The sequence below is a fragment of the Rhinoderma darwinii genome, chromosome 2 (assembly GCF_050947455.1).
Source record: "Rhinoderma darwinii isolate aRhiDar2 chromosome 2, aRhiDar2.hap1, whole genome shotgun sequence".
NCBI lineage: Eukaryota > Metazoa > Chordata > Amphibia > Anura > Rhinodermatidae > Rhinoderma > Rhinoderma darwinii.
The window spans coordinates 481,353,106-481,373,526 of NC_134688.1; the positions used below are offsets into that span (position 1 = coordinate 481,353,106).

The window sequence follows — 20,421 nt, forward strand, 5'->3', positions numbered from 1 at the left end:
TCTTGATGTCTACTCATCTGTTCTAGATAATGTCTGGTACTCAGATGTAATGTTCTTTATGTCTACCCATCTGTTCTAGATAATGTCTGGTACTCAGATGTAATGTTCCTGATGTCTACTCATCTGTTCTAGATAATGTCTGGTACTCTGGTGTAATGTGCTTGATGTCTACTCATCTGTTCTAGATATTGTCTGGTACTCTGGTGTAATGTTCTTGATGTCTACTCATCTGTTCTAGATATTGTCTGGTACTCTGGTGTAATGTTCTTGATGTACACTGATATGTTTTTCCTGATAACATCTAGTTATTCTGGAGTAAGGTTCTTGATATTATCTGGTACTCTGGTGTAATGTCCTTGATGTCTACTCATCTGTTCTAGATAATGTCTGGTACTCTGGTGCAATGTTCTTGATGTCTACTCATCTGTTCTAGATAATGCCTGGTACTCTGGTGTAATGTTCTTGATGTCTACTCATCTGTTCTAGATAATGTCTGGTACTCAGATGTAATGTTCTTGATGTCTAACCATCTGTTCTAGATAATGTCTGGTACTCAGATGTAATGTTCTTGATGTCTACCCATCTGTTCTAGATAATGTCTGGTACTCTGGTGTAATGTTCCTGATGTCTACTCATCTGTTCTAGATATTGTCTGGTACTCTGGTGCAATGTTCTTGATGTCTACTCATCTGTTCTAGATAATGTCTGGTACTCTGGTGCAATGTTCTTGATGTCTACTCATCTGTTCTAGATAATGTCTGGTACTCACATGTAATGTTCCTGATGTCTACTCATCTGTTCTAGATAATGTCTGGTACTCTGGTGTAATGTGCTTGATGTCTACTCATCTGTTCTAGATATTGTCTGGTACTCTGGTGTAATGTTCTTGATGTCTACTCATCTGTTCTAGATAATGTCTGGTACTCAGATGTAATGTTCTTGATGTCTACTCATCTGTTCTAGATAATGTCTGGTACTCTGGTGTAATGTGCTTGATGTCTACTCATCTGTTCTAGATATTGTCTGGTACTCTGGTGTAATGTTCTTGATGTCTACTCATCTGTTCTAGATATTGTCTGGTACTCTGGTGTAATGTTCTTGATGTACACTGATATGTTTTTCCAGATAACATCTAGTTATTCTGGAGTAAGGTTCTTGATATTGTCTGGTACTCTGGTGTAATGTCCTTGATGTCTACTCATCTGTTCTAGATAATGTCTGGTACTCTGGTGTAATGTTCCTGATGTCTACTCATCTGTTCTAGATATTGTCTGGTACTCTGGTGTAATGTCCTTGATGTCTACTCATCTGTTCTAGATATTGTCTGGTACTCTGGTGTAATGTTCTTGATGTCTACTCATCTGTTCTAGATATTGTCTGGTACTCTGGTGTAATGTTCTTGATGTACACTGATATGTTTTTCCAGATAACATCTAGTTATTCTGGAGTAAGGTTCTTGAGGCCTACTCATCTGTTCTAGATAATGTCTGGTTATTCTAGTACTTTGTTCAGGGTACAAAAATGGTTACCTAGCATCCTGTTCTAGATAACCGCTCGTTACTCTGGTGCAAAGTTCTTCATTTTGTTCTAGACCAAACTTAGTTACTTTGGTATCGCGAGCAGAACATGATGTGTATGTGTGTATATATATATATATATATATGTATGCCACGGCCTTATAAAGAACGATCATGTAAAACGATTGGTTCCATCCAGTATGACCGGCTCTGCTGAAACATCCAATGAATATATAATTACAATTATTATCTTTTCCCAGGTGGAGACTTCAAGGTACAAGTTGAGAGCACAGGCACCAGCATCAGCCTGAGTAGCCCCCTGGAGATCACCTGCTCCATCTCTGGTCACAGTCCCACTGGTGGCCGCTACCGTGTCACCTGGCTGCTCGATGGTGCTGTGATGGTGACCTGGGACTCAAATGGTGCGAGCAGGTTTGGAAAACAGTACAGTACTCAGGAGGCAAAGGGGCAAATGACTGTGAGAAGGCGAGACCAGGAGGCCTGGATTCTAAGGATCAACCAGGCTAGTGAGCAAGATGGAGGCTCCTACCTATGTGATGTCACCGAGGAGGGGACTCAGAGGAGGAGGCAATCCACATCCGTATCTGTTACCATACAAACACCAAGTAAGTGATGGGAGACATCCGAAAAACAGCGGGGGTCGTCAAAAATTACATAACCTTACAGGGACACCACAGTTAGGAGAACATATTGTTATTTTCTTGTATATAGGGGGCAGTATTATAGTAGTTGTATTCTTATATATAGAGGGCAGTGTTATAGTAGTTATATTCTTGTATATAGGAGCAGTATTATAGTAGTTATATTCTTGTATATAGGAGCAGTATTATAGTAGTTATATTCTTGTATATAGGAGCAGTATTATAGTAGTTATATTCCTGTATATAGGAGCAGTATTATAGTAGTTATATTCTTGTATATAGGGGGCAGTATTATAGTAGTAATATTCTTGTATATAGGAGCAGTATTATAGTAGTTATATTCTTGTATATAGGAGCAGTATTATAGTAGTTATATTCTTGTATATAGGAGCAGTATTATAGTATTTATATTCTTGTATATAGGGGCAGTATTATAGTAGATATATTCTTGTATATAGGAGCAGTATTATAGTAGTTGTATTCTTGTATATAGAGGGCAGTGTTATAGTAGTTATATTCTTGTATATAGGGGGTAGTATTATAGTAGTTATATTCTTGTTTATAGGAGCAGTATTATAGTAGTTATATTCTTGTATATAGGAGCAGTATTATAGTAGTTATATTCCTATATATAGGAGCAGTATTATAGTAGTTATATTCTTGTATATAGGAGCAGTATTATAGTAGTTATATTCTTGTATATAGGAGCAGTATTATAGTAGTTATATTCTTGTATATAGGGGCAGTATTAGAGTAGTTATATTCTTGTATATAGGGGGCAGTATTATAGTAGTTATATTCTTGTATATAGGGGGCAGTATTATAGTAGTTATATTCTTGTATATAGGAGCAGTATTATAGTAGTTATATTCTTGTATATAGGGAGCAGTATTATAGTAGTTATATTCTTGTATATAGGGGGCAGTGTTATAGTAGTTATATTCTTGTATATAGGGGGTAGTATTATAGTAGTGATATTCTTGTATATAGGGAGCAGTATTATAGTAGTTATATTCTTGTATATAGGGGCAGTATTATAGTAGTTATATTCTTGTATATAGGGGCAGTATTATAGTAGTTATATTCTTGTATATAGGAGCAGTATTATAGTAGTTATATTCTTGTATATAGGGTGTAGTTATAGTAGTTATATTCTTGTATATAGGGAGCAGTATTATAGTGGTTATATTCTTGTATATAGGGGGCAGTATTATAGTAGTTATATTCTTGTATATAGGGGAAGTATTATAGTAGTTATATTCTTGTATATAGGAGCAGTATTATAGTAGTTATATTCTTGTATATAGGGAGCAGTATTATAGTAGTTATATTCTTGTATATAGGAGCAGTATTATAGTAGTTATATTCTTGTATATAGGAGCAGTATTATAGTAGTTATATTCTTGTATATAGGGAGCAGTATTATAGTAGTTATATTCTTGTATATAAGGGCAGTATTATATTAGTTATATTCTTGTATATAGGTGGCAGTATTATAGTAATTATATTCTTGTATATAGGGGGCAATGTTATAGTAGTTATATTCTTGTATATAGGAGCAGTATTATAGTAGTTATATTCCTGTATATAGGAGCAGTATTATAGTAGTTATATTCTTGTATATAGGGAGCAGTATTATAGTAGTTATATTCTTGTATATAGGAGCAGTATTATAGTAGTTATATTCCTGTATATAGGAGCAGTATTATAGTAGTTATATTCTTGTATATAGGAGCAGTATTATAGTAGTTATATTCTTGTATATAGGGAGCAGTATTATAGTAGTTATATTCTTGTATATAAGGGCAGTATTATATTAGTTATATTCTTGTATATAGGTGGCAGTATTATAGTAATTATATTCTTGTATATAGGGGGCAGTATTATAGTAGTTATATTCTTGTATATAGGTGGCAGTATTATAGTAATTATATTCTTGTATATAGGGGGCAGTATTATAGTAGTTATATTCTTGTATATAGGTGGCAGTATTATAGTAATTATATTCTTGGATATAGGGGGCAGTATTATAGTAGTTATATTCTTGTATATAAGAGCAGTGTTATAGTAGTTATATTCTTGTATATAGGAGCAGTATTATAGTAGTTATATTCCTGTATATAGGAGCAGTATTATAGTAGTTATATTCTTGTATATAGGGAGCAGTATTATAGTAGTTATATTCTTGTATATAGGAGCAGTATTATAGTAGTTATATTCTTGTATATAGGAGCAGTATTATAGTAGTTATATTCTTGTATATAGGAGCAGTATTATGGTATTTATATTCTTGTATATAGGGAGCAGTATTATAGTATTTATATTCTTGTATATAGGAGCAGTATTATAGTAGTTATATTCTTGTGTATAGGGAGCAGTATTATAATAATTATATTCTTGTATATAGGGGCAGTATTATAGTAGTAATATTCTTGTATATAGGGGCAGTATTATAGTAGTTATATTCTTGTATATAGGGGGCAGTATTATAGTAGTTATATTCTTGTATATAGGGGGCAGTATTATAGTAGTTATATTCTTGTATATAGGGGCAGTATTATAGTAGTTATATGCTTGTATATAGGAGCAGTATTATTGTAGTTATATTCTTGTATATAGGGGCTGTATTATAGTAGTTATATTCTTGTATATAGAGGCAGTATTATAGTAGTTATATTCTTGTATATAGAGGCAGTATTATAGTAGTTATATTCTTGTATATAGGAGCAGTATTATAGTAGTTATATTCTTGTATATAGGGGGCAGTATTATAGTAGTTATATTCTTGTATATAGAGGCAGTGTTATAGTAGTTATATTCTTGTATATAGGGGGCAGTATTATAGTAGTTATATTCTTGTATATAGGAGCAGTATTATAGTAGTTATATTCTTGTATATAGTGGGCAGTATTATAGTAGTTATATTCTTGTATATAGGGGGCAGTATTATAGTAGTTATATTCTTGTATATAGGGGGCAGTATTATAGTAGTTATATTCTTGTATATAGGGGCAGTATTATAGTAGTTATATTCTTGTATATAGAGGGTAGTATTATAGTAGTTATATTCTTGTATATAGGGGGCAGTATTATAGTAGTTATATTCTTGTATATAGGGGGCAGTATTATAGTAGTTATATTCTTGTATATAGGAGCAGTATTATAGTAGTTATATTCTTGTATATAGGAGCAGTATTATAGTAGTTATATTCTTGTATATAGGAGCAGTATTATAGTAGTTATATTCTTGTATATAGGAGCAGTATTATAGTAGTTATATTCTTGAATATAGGGGGCAGTATTATAGTAGTTATATTCTTGTATATAGGGGCAGTATTATAGTAGTTATATTCTTGTATATAGGGGCAATATTATAGTAGTTATATTCTTGTATATAGGGGCAATATTATAGTAGTTATATTCTTGTATATAGGGACAGTGTTATAGTAGTTATATTCTTGTATATAGGAGCAGTATTATAGTAGTTATATTCTTGTATATAGGGTGCAGTATTATAGTAATTATATTCTTGTATATAGGAGCAGTATTATAGTAGTTATATTCTTGTATATAGGAGGCAGTATAGTAGTTATATTCTTGTATATAGGGGGCAGTATTATAGTAGTTATATTCTTGTATATAGGAGCAGTATTATAGTAGTTATATTCTTGTATATAGGAGCAGTATTATAGTAGTTATATTCTTGTATATAGGGGGCAGTATTATAGTAGTTATTTTCTTGTATATAGGGGAAGTATTATAGTAGTTATATTCTTGTATATATGGGGCAGTATTATAGTAGTTATATTCTTGTATATAGGGAGCAGTATTATAGTAGTTATATTCTTGTATATAGGGGCAGTATTATAGTAGTTATATTCTTGTATATAGGAGCAGTATTATAGTAGTTATTTTCTTGTATATAGGAGCAGTATTATAGTAGTTATATTCTTGTATATAGGGGCAGTATTTTAGTAGTTATATTCTTGTATATAGGGGCAGTATTATAGTGGTTATATTCTTGTATATAGGAGCAGTATTATAGTAGTTATATTCTTGTATATAGGGAGCAGTATTATAGTAGTTATATTCTTGTATATAGGAGCAGTATTATAGTAGTTATATTCTTGTATATAGGAGCAGTATTATAGTAGTTATATTCTTGTATATAGGGGGCACTATTATAGTAGTTATATTCTTGTATATAGGGGCAGTATTATAGTAGTTATATTCTTGTATATAGGGCAGTATTATAGTAGTTATATTCTTGTATATAGGGGGCAGTATTATAGTAGTTATATTCATGTATATATAGGAGCAGGAGTATAGTAGTTATATTCTTGTATATAGGAGCAGTATTATAGTAGTTATATTCTTGTATATAGGGGCAGTATTATAGTAGTTATATTCTTGTATATAGTGGGCAGTATTATAGTAGTTATATTCTTGTATATAGGGGGCAGTATTATAGTAGTTATATTCTTGTATATAGGGGCAGTATTATAGTAGTTATATTCTTGTATATAGAGGGTAGTATTATAGTAGTTATATTCTTGTATATAGGGGGTAATATTATAGTAGTTATATTCTTGTATATAGGAGCAGTATTATAGTAGTTATATTCTTGTATATAGGGGGCAGTATTATAGTAGTTATATTCTTGTATATAGGAGCAATATTATAGTAGTTATATTCTTGTATATAGGGTCAGTATTATAGTAGTTATATTCTTGTATATAGGAGCAGTATTATAGTAGTTATATTCTTGTATATAGGGGGCAGTATTATAGTAGTTATATTCTTGTATATAGGAGCAGTATTATAGTAGTTATATTCTTGTATATAGGAGCAGTATTATAGTAGTTATATTCTTGTATATAGGGGGCAGTATTATAGTAGTTATATTCTTGTATATAGGAGCAGTATTATAGTAGTTATATTCTTGTATATAGGGGGCAGAGTTATAGCAGTTATATTCTTGTATATAGGGGGCAGTATTATAATAGTTATATTCTTGTATATAGGGGCAGTATTATAGTAGTTATATTCTTGTATATAGGGAGCAGTATTATAGTAGTTATATTCTTGTATATAGGGGCAGTATTACAGTAGTTATATTCTTGTATATAGGGGGCAGTATTATAGTAGTTATATTCTTGTATATAGGATGCAGTATTATAGTAGTTATATTCTTGTATATAGGGGGCAGTAATATAGTAGTTATATTCTAGTATATAGGGGCAGTATTATAGTAGTTATATTCTTGTATATAGGAGCAGTATTATAGTAGTTATTTTCTTGTATATAGGAGCAGTATTATAGTAGTTATATTCTTGTATATAGGAGCAGTATTATAGTAGTTATATTCTTGTATATAGGGGCAGTATTATAGTGGTTATATTCTTGTATATAGGAGCAGTATTATAGTAGTTATATTCTTGTATATAGGGAGCAGTATTATAGTAGTTATATTCTTGTATATAGGAGCAGTATTATAGTAGTTATATTCTTGTATATAGGAGCAGTATTATAGTAGTTATATTCTTGTATATAGGATGCAGTATTATAGTAGTTATATTCTTGTATATAGGGGGCAGTAATATAGTAGTTATATTCTAGTATATAGGGGCAGTATTATAGTAGTTATATTCTTGTATATAGGAGCAGTATTATAGTAGTTATTTTCTTGTATATAGGAGCAGTATTATAGTAGTTATATTCTTGTATATAGGGGGCAGTATTATAGTAGTTATATTCTTGTATATAGAGGCAGTGTTATAGTAGTTATATTTTTGTATATAGGAGGCAGTATTATAGTAGTTATATTCTTGTATATAGGGGGCAGTATTATAGTAGTTATATTCTTGTATATAGGAGCAGTATTATAGTAGTTATATTCTTGTATATAGGAGCAGTATTATAGTAGTTATATTCTTGTATATAGGAGCAGTATTATAGTAGTTATATTCTTGTATATAGGAGCAGTATTATAGTAGTTATATTCTTGAATATAGGGGGCAGTATTATAGTAGTTATATTCTTGTATATAGGGGCAGTATTATAGTAGTTATATTCTTGTATATAGGGGGCAGTATTATAGTAGTTATATTCTTGTATATAGGAGCAGTATTATAGTAGTTATATTCTTGTATATAGGGGACAGTATTATAGTAGTTATATTCTTGTATATAGGGGACAGTATTATAGTAGTTATATTCTTGTATATAGGGGCAATATTATAGTAGTTATATTCTTGTATATAGGGGCAATATTATAGTAGTTATATTCTTGTATATAGGGACAGTGTTATAGTAGTTATATTCTTGTATATAGGGGACAGTATTATAGTAGTTATATTCTTGTATATAGGGGCAGTATTATAGTAGTTATATTCTTGTATATAGGGGACAGTATTATAGTAGTTATATTCTTGTATATAGGGGACAGTATTATAGTAGTTATATTCTTGTATATAGGGGCAATATTATAGTAGTTATATTCTTGTATATAGGGGCAATATTATAGTAGTTATATTCTTGTATATAGGGACAGTGTTATAGTAGTTATATTCTTGTATATAGGAGCAGTATTATAGTAGTTATATTCTTGTATATAGGGTGCAGTATTATAGTAATTATATTCTTGTATATAGGAGCAGTATTATAGTAGTTATATTCTTGTATATAGGAGGCAGTATAGTAGTTATATTCTTGTATATAGGGGGCAGTATTATAGTAGTTATATTCTTGTATATAGGAGCAGTATTATAGTAGTTATATTCTTGTATATAGGAGGCAGTATTATAGTAGTTATATTCCGGTATATAGTGGCAGTATTATAGTAGTTATATTCTTGTATATAGGGAGCAGTATTATAGTAGTTATATTCTTGTATATAGGGGCAGTATTATAGTAGTTATATTCTTGTATATAGGAGCAGTATTATAGTAGTTATTTTCTTGTATATAGGAGCAGTATTATAGTAGTTATATTCTTGTATATAGGGGCAGTATTATAGTAGTTATATTCTTGTATATAGGGGCAGTATTATAGTGGTTATATTCTTGTATATAGGAGCAGTATTATAGTAGTTATATTCTTGTATATAGGGAGCAGTATTATAGTAGTTATATTCTTGTATATAGGAGCAGTATTATAGTAGTTATATTCTTGTATATAGGAGCAGTATTATAGTAGTTATATTCTTGTATATAGGGGGCACTATTATAGTAGTTATATTCTTGTATATAGGGGCAGTATTATAGTAGTTATATTCTTGTATATAGGGCAGTATTATAGTAGTTATATTCTTGTATATAGGGGGCAGTATTATAGTCGTTATATTCATGTATATATAGGAGCAGGAGTATAGTAGTTATATTCTTGTATATAGGAGCAGTATTATAGTAGTTATATTCTTGTATATAGGGGCAGTATTATAGTAGTTATATTCTTGTATATAGTGGGCAGTATTATAGTAGTTATATTCTTGTATATAGGGGGCAGTATTATAGTAGTTATATTCTTGTATATAAGGGCAGTATTATAGTAGTTATATTCTTGTATATAGGAGCAGTATTATAGTAGTTATATTCTTGTATATAGAGGGTAGTATTATAGTAGTTATATTCTTGTATATAGGGGGTAATATTATAGTAGTTATATTCTTGTATATAGGAGCAGTATTATAGTAGTTATATTCTTGTATATAGGGGGCAGTATTATAGTAGTTATATTCTTGTATATAGGAGCAATATTATAGTAGTTATATTCTTGTATATAGGGTCAGTATTATAGTAGTTATATTCTTGTATATAGGAGCAGTATTATAGTAGTTATATTCTTGTATATAGGGGGCAGTATTATAGTAGTTATATTCTTGTATATAGGAGCAGTATTATAGTAGTTATATTCTTGTATATAGGAGCAGTATTATAGTAGTTATATTCTTGTATATAGGGGGCAGTATTATAGTAGTTATATTCTTGTATATAGGAGCAGTATTATAGTAGTTATATTCTTGTATATAGGGGGCAGAGTTATAGCAGTTATATTCTTGTATATAGGGGGCAGTATTATAGTAGTTATATTCTTGTATATAGGGGCAGTATTACAGTAGTTATATTCTTGTATATAGGGGGCAGTATTATAGTAGTTATATTCTTGTATATAGGATGCAGTGTTATAGTAGTTATATTCTTGTATATAGGGGGCAGTAATATAGTAGTTATATTCTAGTATATAGGGGCAGTATTATAGTAGTTATATTCTTGTATATAGGAGCAGTATTATAGTAGTTATTTTCTTGTATATAGGAGCAGTATTATAGTAGTTATATTCTTGTATATAGGAGCAGTATTATAGTAGTTATATTCTTGTATATAGGGGCAGTATTATAGTGGTTATATTCTTGTATATAGGAGCAGTATTATAGTAGTTATATTCTTGTATATAGGGAGCAGTATTATAGTAGTTATATTCTTGTATATAGGAGCAGTATTATAGTAGTTATATTCTTGTATATAGGAGCAGTATTATAGTAGTTATATTCTTGTATATAGGGGCAATATTATAGTAGTTATATTCTTGTATATAGGGACAGTGTTATAGTAGTTATATTCTTGTATATAGGGGACAGTATTATAGTAGTTATATTCTTGTATATAGGGGCAGTATTATAGTAGTTATATTCTTGTATATAGGGGACAGTATTATAGTAGTTATATTCTTGTATATAGGGGACAGTATTATAGTAGTTATATTCTTGTATATAGGGGCAATATTATAGTAGTTATATTCTTGTATATAGGGGCAATATTATAGTAGTTATATTCTTGTATATAGGGACAGTGTTATAGTAGTTATATTCTTGTATATAGGAGCAGTATTATAGTAGTTATATTCTTGTATATAGGGTGCAGTATTATAGTAATTATATTCTTGTATATAGGAGCAGTATTATAGTAGTTATATTCTTGTATATAGGAGGCAGTATAGTAGTTATATTCTTGTATATAGGGGGCAGTATTATAGTAGTTATATTCTTGTATATAGGAGCAGTATTATAGTAGTTATATTCTTGTATATAGGAGGCAGTATTATAGTAGTTATATTCCGGTATATAGTGGCAGTATTATAGTAGTTATATTCTTGTATATAGGGAGCAGTATTATAGTAGTTATATTCTTGTATATAGGGGCAGTATTATAGTAGTTATATTCTTGTATATAGGAGCAGTATTATAGTAGTTATTTTCTTGTATATAGGAGCAGTATTATAGTAGTTATATTCTTGTATATAGGGGCAGTATTATAGTAGTTATATTCTTGTATATAGGGGCAGTATTATAGTGGTTATATTCTTGTATATAGGAGCAGTATTATAGTAGTTATATTCTTGTATATAGGGAGCAGTATTATAGTAGTTATATTCTTGTATATAGGAGCAGTATTATAGTAGTTATATTCTTGTATATAGGAGCAGTATTATAGTAGTTATATTCTTGTATATAGGGGGCACTATTATAGTAGTTATTTCTTGTATATAGGGGCAGTATTATAGTAGTTATATTCTTGTATATAGGGCAGTATTATAGTAGTTATATTCTTGTATATAGGGGGCAGTATTATAGTCGTTATATTCATGTATATATAGGAGCAGGAGTATAGTAGTTATATTCTTGTATATAGGAGCAGTATTATAGTAGTTATATTCTTGTATATAGGGGCAGTATTATAGTAGTTATATTCTTGTATATAGTGGGCAGTATTATAGTAGTTATATTCTTGTATATAGGGGGCAGTATTATAGTAGTTATATTCTTGTATATAAGGGCAGTATTATAGTAGTTATATTCTTGTATATAGGAGCAGTATTATAGTAGTTATATTCTTGTATATAAGGGCAGTATTATAGTAGTTATATTCTTGTATATAGGGGGCAGTATTATAGTAGTTATATTCTTGTATATAAGGGCAGTATTATAGTAGTTATATTCTTGTATATAGGAGCAGTATTATAGTAGTTATATTCTTGTATATAGGGGGCAGTATTATAGTAGTTATATTCTTGTATATAGAGGCAGTGTTATAGTAGTTATATTTTTGTATATAGGAGGCAGTATTATAGTAGTTATATTCTTGTATATAGGGGGCAGTATTATAGTAGTTATATTCTTGTATATAGGAGCAGTATTATAGTAGTTATATTCTTGTATATAGGAGCAGTATTATAGTAGTTATATTCTTGTATATAGGAGCAGTATTATAGTAGTTATATTCTTGTATATAGGGGCAGTATTACAGTAGTTATATTCTTGTATATAGGGGGCAGTATTATAGTAGTTATATTCTTGTATATAGGATGCAGTGTTATAGTAGTTATATTCTTGTATATAGGGGGCAGTAATATAGTAGTTATATTCTAGTATATAGGGGCAGTATTATAGTAGTTATATTCTTGTATATAGGAGCAGTATTATAGTAGTTATTTTCTTGTATATAGGAGCAGTATTATAGTAGTTATATTCTTGTATATAGGAGCAGTATTATAGTAGTTATATTCTTGTATATAGGGGCAGTATTATAGTGGTTATATTCTTGTATATAGGAGCAGTATTATAGTAGTTATATTCTTGTATATAGGGAGCAGTATTATAGTAGTTATATTCTTGTATATAGGAGCAGTATTATAGTAGTTATATTCTTGTATATAGGAGCAGTATTATAGTAGTTATATTCTTGTATATAGGGGCAGTATTATAGTGGTTATATTCTTGTATATAGGAGCAGTATTATAGTAGTTATATTCTTGTATATAGGGAGCAGTATTATAGTAGTTATATTCTTGTATATAGGAGCAGTATTATAGTAGTTATATTCTTGTATATAGGAGCAGTATTATAGTAGTTATATTCTTGTATATAGGGGGCACTATTATAGTAGTTATATTCTTGTATATAGGCGCAGTATTATAGTAGTTATATTCTTGTATATAGGGGGCAGTATTATAGTAGTTATTTTCTTGTATATAGGAGCAGTATTATAGTAGTTATATTCTTGTATATAGGGGGCAGTATTATAGTAGTTATATTCTTGTATATAGAGGCAGTGTTATAGTAGTTATATTTTTGTATATAGGAGGCAGTATTATAGTAGTTATATTCTTGTATATAGGGGGCAGTATTATAGTAGTTATATTCTTGTATATAGGAGCAGTATTATAGTAGTTATATTCTTGTATATAGGAGCAGTATTATAGTAGTTATATTCTTGTATATAGGAGCAGTATTATAGTAGTTATATTCTTGTATATAGGAGCAGTATTATAGTAGTTATATTCTTGAATATAGGGGGCAGTATTATAGTAGTTATATTCTTGTATATAGGGGCAGTATTATAGTAGTTATATTCTTGTATATAGGGGGCAGTATTATAGTAGTTATATTCTTGTATATAGGAGCAGTATTATAGTAGTTATATTCTTGTATATAGGGGACAGTATTATAGTAGTTATATTCTTGTATATAGGGGACAGTATTATAGTAGTTATATTCTTGTATATAGGGGCAATATTATAGTAGTTATATTCTTGTATATAGGGGCAATATTATAGTAGTTATATTCTTGTATATAGGGACAGTGTTATAGTAGTTATATTCTTGTATATAGGGGACAGTATTATAGTAGTTATATTCTTGTATATAGGGGCAGTATTATAGTAGTTATATTCTTGTATATAGGGGACAGTATTATAGTAGTTATATTCTTGTATATAGGGGACAGTATTATAGTAGTTATATTCTTGTATATAGGGGCAATATTATAGTAGTTATATTCTTGTATATAGGGGCAATATTATAGTAGTTATATTCTTGTATATAGGGACAGTGTTATAGTAGTTATATTCTTGTATATAGGAGCAGTATTATAGTAGTTATATTCTTGTATATAGGGTGCAGTATTATAGTAATTATATTCTTGTATATAGGAGCAGTATTATAGTAGTTATATTCTTGTATATAGGAGGCAGTATAGTAGTTATATTCTTGTATATAGGGGGCAGTATTATAGTAGTTATATTCTTGTATATAGGAGCAGTATTATAGTAGTTATATTCTTGTATATAGGAGGCAGTATTATAGTAGTTATATTCCGGTATATAGTGGCAGTATTATAGTAGTTATATTCTTGTATATAGGGAGCAGTATTATAGTAGTTATATTCTTGTATATAGGGGCAGTATTATAGTAGTTATATTCTTGTATATAGGAGCAGTATTATAGTAGTTATTTTCTTGTATATAGGAGCAGTATTATAGTAGTTATATTCTTGTATATAGGGGCAGTATTATAGTAGTTATATTCTTGTATATAGGGGCAGTATTATAGTGGTTATATTCTTGTATATAGGGAGCAGTATTATAGTAGTTATATTCTTGTATATAGGAGCAGTATTATAGTAGTTATATTCTTGTATATAGGAGCAGTATTATAGTAGTTATATTCTTGTATATAGGGGGCACTATTATAGTAGTTATATTCTTGTATATAGGGGCAGTATTATAGTAGTTATATTCTTGTATATAGGGCAGTATTATAGTAGTTATATTCTTGTATATAGGGGGCAGTATTATAGTCGTTATATTCATGTATATATAGGAGCAGGAGTATAGTAGTTATATTCTTGTATATAGGAGCAGTATTATAGTAGTTATATTCTTGTATATAGGGGCAGTATTATAGTAGTTATATTCTTGTATATAGTGGGCAGTATTATAGTAGTTATATTCTTGTATATAGGGGGCAGTATTATAGTAGTTATATTCTTGTATATAGGGGCAGTATTATAGTAGTTATATTCTTGTATATAGGAGCAGTATTATAGTAGTTATATTCTTGTATATAGAGGGTAGTATTATAGTAGTTATATTCTTGTATATAGGGGGTAATATTATAGTAGTTATATTCTTGTATATAGGAGCAGTATTATAGTAGTTATATTCTTGTATATAGGGGGCAGTATTATAGTAGTTATATTCTTGTATATAGGAGCAATATTATAGTAGTTATATTCTTGTATATAGGGTCAGTATTATAGTAGTTATATTCTTGTATATAGGAGCAGTATTATAGTAGTTATATTCTTGTATAAAGGGGGCAGTATTATAGTAGTTATATTCTTGTATATAGGAGCAGTATTATAGTAGTTATATTCTTGTATATAGGAGCAGTATTATAGTAGTTATATTCTTGTATATAGGGGGCAGTATTATAGTAGTTATATTCTTGTATATAGGAGCAGTATTATAGTAGTTATATTCTTGTATATAGGGGGCAGAGTTATAGCAGTTATATTCTTGTATATAGGGGGCAGTATTATAATAGTTATATTCTTGTATATAGGGAGCAGTATTATAGTAGTTATATTCTTGTATATAGGGGCAGTATTACAGTAGTTATATTCTTGTATATAGGGGGCAGTATTATAGTAGTTATATTCTTGTATATAGGATGCAGTGTTATAGTAGTTATATTCTTGTATATAGGGGGCAGTAATATAGTAGTTATATTCTAGTATATAGGGGCAGTATTATAGTAGTTATATTCTTGTATATAGGAGCAGTATTATAGTAGTTATTTTCTTGTATATAGGAGCAGTATTATAGTAGTTATATTCTTGTATATAGGAGCAGTATTATAGTAGTTATATTCTTGTATATAGGGGCAGTATTATAGTGGTTATATTCTTGTATATAGGAGCAGTATTATAGTAGTTATATTCTTGTATATAGGGAGCAGTATTATAGTAGTTATATTCTTGTATATAGGAGCAGTATTATAGTAGTTATATTCTTGTATATAGGAGCAGTATTATAGTAGTTATATTCTTGTATATAGGGGCAGTATTATAGTGGTTATATTCTTGTATATAGGAGCAGTATTATAGTAGTTATATTCTTGTATATAGGGAGCAGTATTATAGTAGTTATATTCTTGTATATAGGAGCAGTATTATAGTAGTTATATTCTTGTATATAGGAGCAGTATTATAGTAGTTATATTCTTGTATATAGGGGGCACTATTATAGTAGTTATATTCTTGTATATAGGCGCAGTATTATAGTAGTTATATTCTTGTATATAGGGGGCAGTATTATAGTAGTTATATTCTTGTATATAGGGGGCAGTATTATAGTAGTTATATTCTTCTCTGCAGGAGCCCATGTTCCGGATGTTGTTCTCCGGGGTAAAGTTTCGGAGGTATATGAAGGGGATTCGGTAACGCTCTTCTGTCAAGTTTCCGGATCTTCTTCTTTTATGGATGTTTCATGGCTTATTCTGCGGACGTCGGGCTCCTGGGTGGAGATTGCTTCCCTGAGGCGTGATGGAGAGGTGGAGGTGGCAGTTGATTATGCTCAGACGTATATAACGGGTCTCTTGACAGCGCAGAGACTGAGTAATGGTCTTCACTCTTTGAAATTGGACAGCGTTCTGGAAAGAGACGGTGGACAGTACGGTTGCCGCCTCAGGGAGTGGACGCAGCCGACAGAGGAAGAATGGAGGAATGAGACTTATAACAGTAACCGGCTCCGGATGAACGTCCTGCTCCTCGGTAAGTGTCAGATCCCAGAGACCACAACCCGGGCAGTCACCGTTATACAGGTAAATCCTCAGGTGCAGAGCTGGGCCATGAATTTAGCTTCAGACATGGCTGATAACAGGGAGCACTAGATTGTATCCACATCTTCTACAGTCAGACTGTCTCCAGGGTGAAATGGTTGATATCAGATAAATAGACGACTCTCATGCACAAACTGAGGGTCCCGTTACTTTGCAGTGAGAGATGAAAGGACGGACGGGAGAGGAATGTCGATTTTTCTTTTCTTGCCCCGTTGTGATCGCTCCTCTGTACTTCCGCTCCTCTGTATTCCCGCTCCTCTGTAGTTCCGCTCCTCTGTAGTTCTGCTCCTCTGTAGTTCCGCTCCTCTGTAGTTCCTCTCCTCTGTAGTTCCGCTCCTTTGTAGTTCCGCTCCTCTGTAGTTCCGCTCCTCTGTAGTTCCGCTCCTCTGTAGTTCCGCTCCTCTGTAGTTCCGCTCCTCTGTAGTTCCGCTCCTCTGTATCTCCGCTCCTCTGTAGTTCCGCTCCTCTGTAGTTCCGCTCCTCTGTAGTTCCGCTCCTCTGTAGTTCCGCTCCTGTGTAGTTCCGCTCCTCTGTATTTCCGCTCCTCTGTATTTCCGCTCCTCTGCAGTTCCGCTCCTCTGCAGTTCCGCTCCTCTGTATTCCCGCTCCTCTGTAGTTCCGCTCCTCTGTATTCCCGCTCCTCTGTAGTTCCGCTCCTCTGTAGTTCTGCTCCTCTGTAGTTCCGCTCCTCTGTAGTTCCTCTCCTCTGTAGTTCCGCTCCTTTGTAGTTCCGCTCCTCTGTAGTTCCGCTCCTCTGTAGTTCCGCTCCTCTGTAGTTCCGCTCCTCTGTAGTTCCGCTCCTCTGTAGTTCCGCTCCTCTGTAGTTCCGCTCCTCTGTATCTCCGCTCCTCTGTAGTTCCGCTCCTCTGTAGTTCCGCTCCTCTGTAGTTCCGCTCCTCTGTAGTTCCGCTCCTCTGTAGTTCCGCTCCTGTGTAGTTCCGCTCCTCTGTATTTCCGCTCCTCTGTATTTCCGCTCCTCTGCAGTTCCGCTCCTCTGCAGTTCCGCTCCTCTGTATTCCCGCTCCTCTGTAGTTCCGCTCCTCTGTATTCCCGCTCCTCTGTAGTTCCGCTCCTCTGTATTCCCGCTCCTCTGTATTCCCGCTCCTGTGTAGTTCCGCTCCTCTGTATTCCCGCTCCTCTGTAGTTCCGCTCCTCTGTAGTTCCGCTCCTCTGTAGTTCCGCTCCTCTGTATTCCCGCTCCTTTGTAGTTCCGCTCCTGTGTAGTTCCGCTCCTCTGTATTTCCGCTCCTCTGTATTTCCGCTCCTCTGCAGTTCCGCTCCTCTGCAGTTCCGCTCCTCTGCAGTTCCGCTCCTCTGCAGTTCCGCTCCTCTGTAGTTCCGCTCCTCTGTAGTTCCGCTCCTCTGTATTTCCGCTCCCCTGTATTTCCGCTCCCCTGTATTTCCGCTCCTCTGCAGTTCCGCTCCTCTGCATTTCCGCTCCTCTGCAGTTCCGCTCCTCTGCAGTTCCGCTCCTCTGCAGTTCCGCTCCTCTGTAGTTCCGCTCCTCTGTAGTTCCGCTCCTCTGTAGTTCCGCTCCTCTGTAGTTCCGCTCCTCTGTAGTTCCGCTCCTCTGTAGTTCCGCTCCTCTGTAGTTCCGCTCCTCTGTAGTTCCTCTCCTCTGTATTTCCGCTCCTCTGTATTTCCGCTCCTCTGTATTTCCGCTCCTCTGTAGTTCCGCTCCTCTGTAGTTCCGCTCCTCTGCATTTCCGCTCCTCTGCAGTTCCGCTCCTCTGCAGTTCCGCTCCTTTGCAGTTCCGCTCCTCTGCAGTTCCGCTCCTCTGCAGTTCCGCTCCTCTGTAGTTCCGCTCCACTGTATTATCGCTCCTCTGTATTATCGCTCCTCTGTATTTCCGCTCCTCTGTATTTCCGCTCCTCTGTATTTCCGCTCCTCTGTAGTTCCGCTCCTCTGTAGTTCCGCTCCTCTGTATTTCCGTTCCTCTGTAGTTCTGCTCCTCTGTAGTTCCGCCGTCTGTATTTCCGCTCCTCTGTATTTCCGCTCCTCTGCAGTTCCGCTCCTCTGCAGTTCCGCTCCTCTGCAGTTCCGCTCCTCTGCAGTTCCGCTCCTCTGCAGTTCCGCTCCTCTGCAGTTCCGCTCCTCTGCAGTTCCGCTCCTCTGCAGTTCCGCTCCTCTGTATTATCGCTCCTCTGTATTATCGCTCCTCTGTATTTCCGCTCCTCTGTATTATCGCTCCTCTGTAGTTCCGCTCCTCTGTAGTTCCGCTCCTCTGTAGTTCCGCTCCTCTGTAGTTCCGCTCCTCTGTAGTTCCGCTCCTCTGTAGTTCCGCTCCTCTGTAGTTCCGCTCCTCTGTAGTTCCGCTCCTCTGCAGTTCCGCTCCTCTGCAGTTCCGCCCCTCCGCAGTTCCGCCCCTCCGCAGTTCCGCCCCTCCGCAGTTCCGCCCCTCCGCAGTTCCGCCCCTCCGCAGTTCCGCCCCTCCGCAGTTCCGCCCCTCCGCAGTTCCGCCCCTCCGCAGTTCCGCCCCTCCGCAGTTCCGCTCCTCTGTATTACCGCCCTCTGTATTCTCGGTAGGTTCGGCGCTGGAGGTCGTGCTCATGTCCCGCGACCAGCAGGCGACGTCCGGTAACGCTGTGAGTCTCTTCTGCAATGTTAAAGCCGCCTACAGCCTCCGGGATAAAGTTCTGTCCTGGTCCTGGGACTTCCAGCCGCCGTCTGGATCATCCCGGAACCTGGTGAATGTGTCCCGTGATGGCGGCTTGTCCTGGGGGGACTCCATCCCCGGCTTCCAAGGACTGGCCCAGGTCTCCATAATGGGAAACACCAGCACCCTGAAGATCTACCGGGCCCAGCAACACCATCAGGGGGCGTATCGCTGCAGGGTCCGGGTCCTAAGGAGAGACCCCAGGGTGCCCCCCGCCTCAGCCTCCTCCATTATAATGAATGTCAAAGTCCAACTACCAGGTATGTATCACACCAGAGGCTTAGATACAGACAGTATCACACATGATAGGATTAGATACACAGCTCAGTAGACAGTATCACACATGATAGGATTAGATACACAGCTCAGCAGACAGTATCACACATGATAGGATTAGATACACAGCTCAGCAGACAGTATCACACATGATAGGATTAGATACACAGCTCAGCAGACTGTATCACACATGATGGGATTAGATACACAGCTCAGCAGTCAGTATCACACATGATAGGATTAGATACACAGCTCAGCAGTCAGTATCACACATGATAGGATTAGATACACAGCTCAGCAGTCAGTATCACACATGATAGGATTAGATACACAGCTCAGCAGTCAGTATCACACATGATAGGATTAGATACACAGCTCAGCAGTCAGTATCACACATGATAGGATTAGATACACAGCTCAGCAGAAAGTATCACACATGATAGGAATAGATATACAGCTCAGCAGACAGTATCACACATGATAGGATTAGATACACAGCTCAGCAGACAGTATCACACATTATAGGATTAGATACACAGCTCAGCAGACTATCACACATGATAGGATTAGATACACAGCTCAGTAGACAGTATCACACATGATAGGATTAGATACAGCGGCTCAGCAGAC

The 20,421-nt window shown here is 34.2% G+C and overlaps 1 protein-coding gene across 1 annotated transcript in view; it reads left to right on the plus strand.

Annotated features, from left to right (window-relative positions):
* LOC142741935 (immunoglobulin superfamily member 3-like) overlaps positions 1–20,421 on the plus strand; it is a 33,580-nt gene that overhangs the window by 4,493 nt on the left and 8,666 nt on the right. Inside the window, exons 4-6 of the mRNA XM_075851257.1 lie at positions 1,778–2,143; positions 16,395–16,790; positions 19,386–19,775. Of these exons, the coding sequence (XP_075707372.1) occupies positions 1,778–2,143; positions 16,395–16,790; positions 19,386–19,775 (1,152 nt within the window). The remainder of the gene's footprint in view (positions 1–1,777; positions 2,144–16,394; positions 16,791–19,385; positions 19,776–20,421) is intronic.